General features: G+C 38.3%; 2 protein-coding genes across 2 annotated transcripts in view; one reads left to right on the forward strand and one right to left on the reverse strand. All coding sequences in view use genetic code 11, as the record gives it.

Annotated features, from left to right (window-relative positions):
- The window catches only part of EGR_03021 (hypothetical protein), a gene marked incomplete at both ends in the record, with an annotated part of 5,799 nt that extends 4,470 nt beyond the window's left edge, over positions 1–1,329 (forward strand). Inside the window, one exon of the mRNA XM_024492270.1 lies at positions 1,260–1,329. Coding sequence (XP_024353196.1) covers positions 1,260–1,329 — 70 coding nt within the window. The remainder of the gene's footprint in view (positions 1–1,259) is intronic.
- A 771-nt stretch (positions 1,330–2,100) lies between these two features.
- Positions 2,101–2,345, reverse strand: part of EGR_03022 (Serine/threonine-protein phosphatase PP1) — a gene marked incomplete at both ends in the record, with an annotated part of 1,223 nt that continues 978 nt past the window's right edge. The window contains one exon of the mRNA XM_024492271.1: positions 2,101–2,329. Within this exon, the coding sequence (XP_024353197.1) occupies positions 2,101–2,329 (229 nt within the window). The remainder of the gene's footprint in view (positions 2,330–2,345) is intronic.

The raw sequence follows: 2,345 nt of genomic DNA on the forward strand, positions 1-2,345 counted from the left end.
GATAGTATCTAACGACGATACTCCTCAATGGTAATATTGGCAGCAATGGAGAGAGGGGTGGAAGTCAAGAAGTGGCTTTTAGGTTGTAGTTTATCTTGGAGCATAAAAGAATCCGCCAAAAGTACAGCTATCTCTGCTTCATTAGCTGAATTTCATGCGATACCGATATTGATAGTAGGTATTATCCATGAGTCTCCAAGGCTGTGGGGAGTGGTAATTGCAAAGCTGCCTAAAACACCTTAAAGTTATTTCTCTTCCACATTTTAAAACCGTGTGAAAACCAGTACTGAGGTGTCGCTAGATCCATCCAAATCAAATCGTAACAAACGACTTTAATGTTTGACCTGAAGAAGTCAATCTCTGTCACAATTTTAGGGCTCGAGGACTTTCGAATCTGCTTTGTAGTGTTGTGATAGTCTAGTTAAGAAAAGAGGTTAAATATGAAGCCTTCCTGGCTCTTAAATAACTAACGTTCCAAGTAATCAAACTTTGGTTTTGATATTCTTTGCTAAAATTTCTAAAAATAATACTTTGCACATTTTTTTAGAAAAAATAGGAGACGCACAGAGCAACCCCATCATGGCCGGTTTATAGGATCACGCATATACTATTTAAATTGTTTTAGTTCTGAAATGCGCATAGTGTGACATCAAGCTATTCAGACGTCTGCTTTAATTAGTATTAAAGCTGTCATCTGCTTAAGGCACGTTAATTACCAGGTAAGCCATTGACAGGTGGGACAATGAATAGCTGGGAGGATGCAATTATGACACCCTGAGGATCGCCTGACGAAGTAGTAAGACAAAGTATTGCTGGAGTAGGTCTATGGCAAGTGCACAAACGAGTTGCAGGGCTAAAGGCATAAAAGAATGTCACTGCTAACAAAATGATTGTAAGAATAAGCATCCCCATTGATAAACGCTTAAATGAGTCCCTCAAAACTCGCAGTGAAGCGCGGGGAATTTTCAAAAACAATGAAGTCGTCTGCTAATAGTTAAAATTAACGCCACAATAATATTTTTGAGTATTACGCAAGCAGCAAGGTAAACTAGCCAGGTGCACCGTTGATCGAACTGGTGGTTCTAAGGTAGATTTGAGATGGGCGATCGACGGCGAGAGTATTCCGAATGGCACCGGCTTATCATAGCAAAACTTACCCATAGGATGAGCTAAAACGAAGGGTATCAGTATTATAAGTTACGAAGTTAAAGTCACTCTCAGTTTTTCTAAAGCTTATTTCGTTCCTTTTGTTTTTACAGAATTCCTAATCGTTTTGAACTTGTAAAGCGTTCTTCACTAACCCATTCAGAACTTTTAATTTTACCTTAATCAGACTTTGGAAATCGTTGTTCACAATGTGGCACTCCAGTCCATTTCTAGATAGTGATAAATTACACTATTCTTAGTGTATGGAGGGGCCACGCCAAGAAGCCACAGGCAAAGATGATTGTGGTAGAAGCTATGGAGCCCAGAGATTCACCTCTGTAATAGATGTATTTAATCCACTTTATATCACTATCCTAAAAAAATTCATTAAACTGATTGGTGAATGGTATATTCAGCGCACAATTTTGTTAGAATTCAGCGTCTTAAGGTGTTATACAGTATGGATTACAAACGAGGTGTCTACGTAAGTAGCAAGGCGTTAGTGAAATAGGAAGAAGGAATACTGAGAAATGTAGTATACAGAGCCTAAATGAGCGCAAATATTTAAAGAATAAAGTAATAGCTTGAGTACCAAGGAATAAATTTTTACTTTGGTTCAGGTAAGACTGTAAAAATTATTGCTTAGAATTGGTAAGAATCTCTATATGCACGAGGTTCACCACTTAAAGCTTACTAACTTGCATCACAACATACGAAAGTAGTAATAACCACCGATTGATCTATTGTGTTGCCCTACCAGCTGATAGCGAAGTTCCTTTAAAAATTAAGAATCGCATATGTTTCTGAGAAAATTACATCAGATTCGAAAAATGTGAAATGAAGTCAGGGTGCCCGTTGAGCTCATTCTTCAAATCGGTTAGTGTTCAATGCCTCGGAGCCAGGCTGGGGTGTTAAACTTCTTTCAGTAGCTTTCAAGCTTCTTGCTTCACCCCATTACTCCATGAATGGTATCACGTAGTTTATGTTAGCTGGTTCCACGCTTGTTATCACTCCTAGGAACCTGTCTCGATTCGTTTTACTCATTGCTACCACGGCCCCATTATTCTCAAATCTATTCATATATTTAGGTGCGGAAAAAATTGACAAAATTCTGGGATTGACAAATCTGTAGCCATCTGACAGTAATTGATGAGCTCGAATGATGGTTAATAATTCGTATTTTCTGAGAAATACTTCTG

Source organism: Echinococcus granulosus, assembly GCF_000524195.1.
Source record: "Echinococcus granulosus chromosome Unknown EG_S00015, whole genome shotgun sequence".
In the NCBI taxonomy this organism is placed as follows: Eukaryota; Metazoa; Platyhelminthes; class Cestoda; order Cyclophyllidea; family Taeniidae; genus Echinococcus; species Echinococcus granulosus.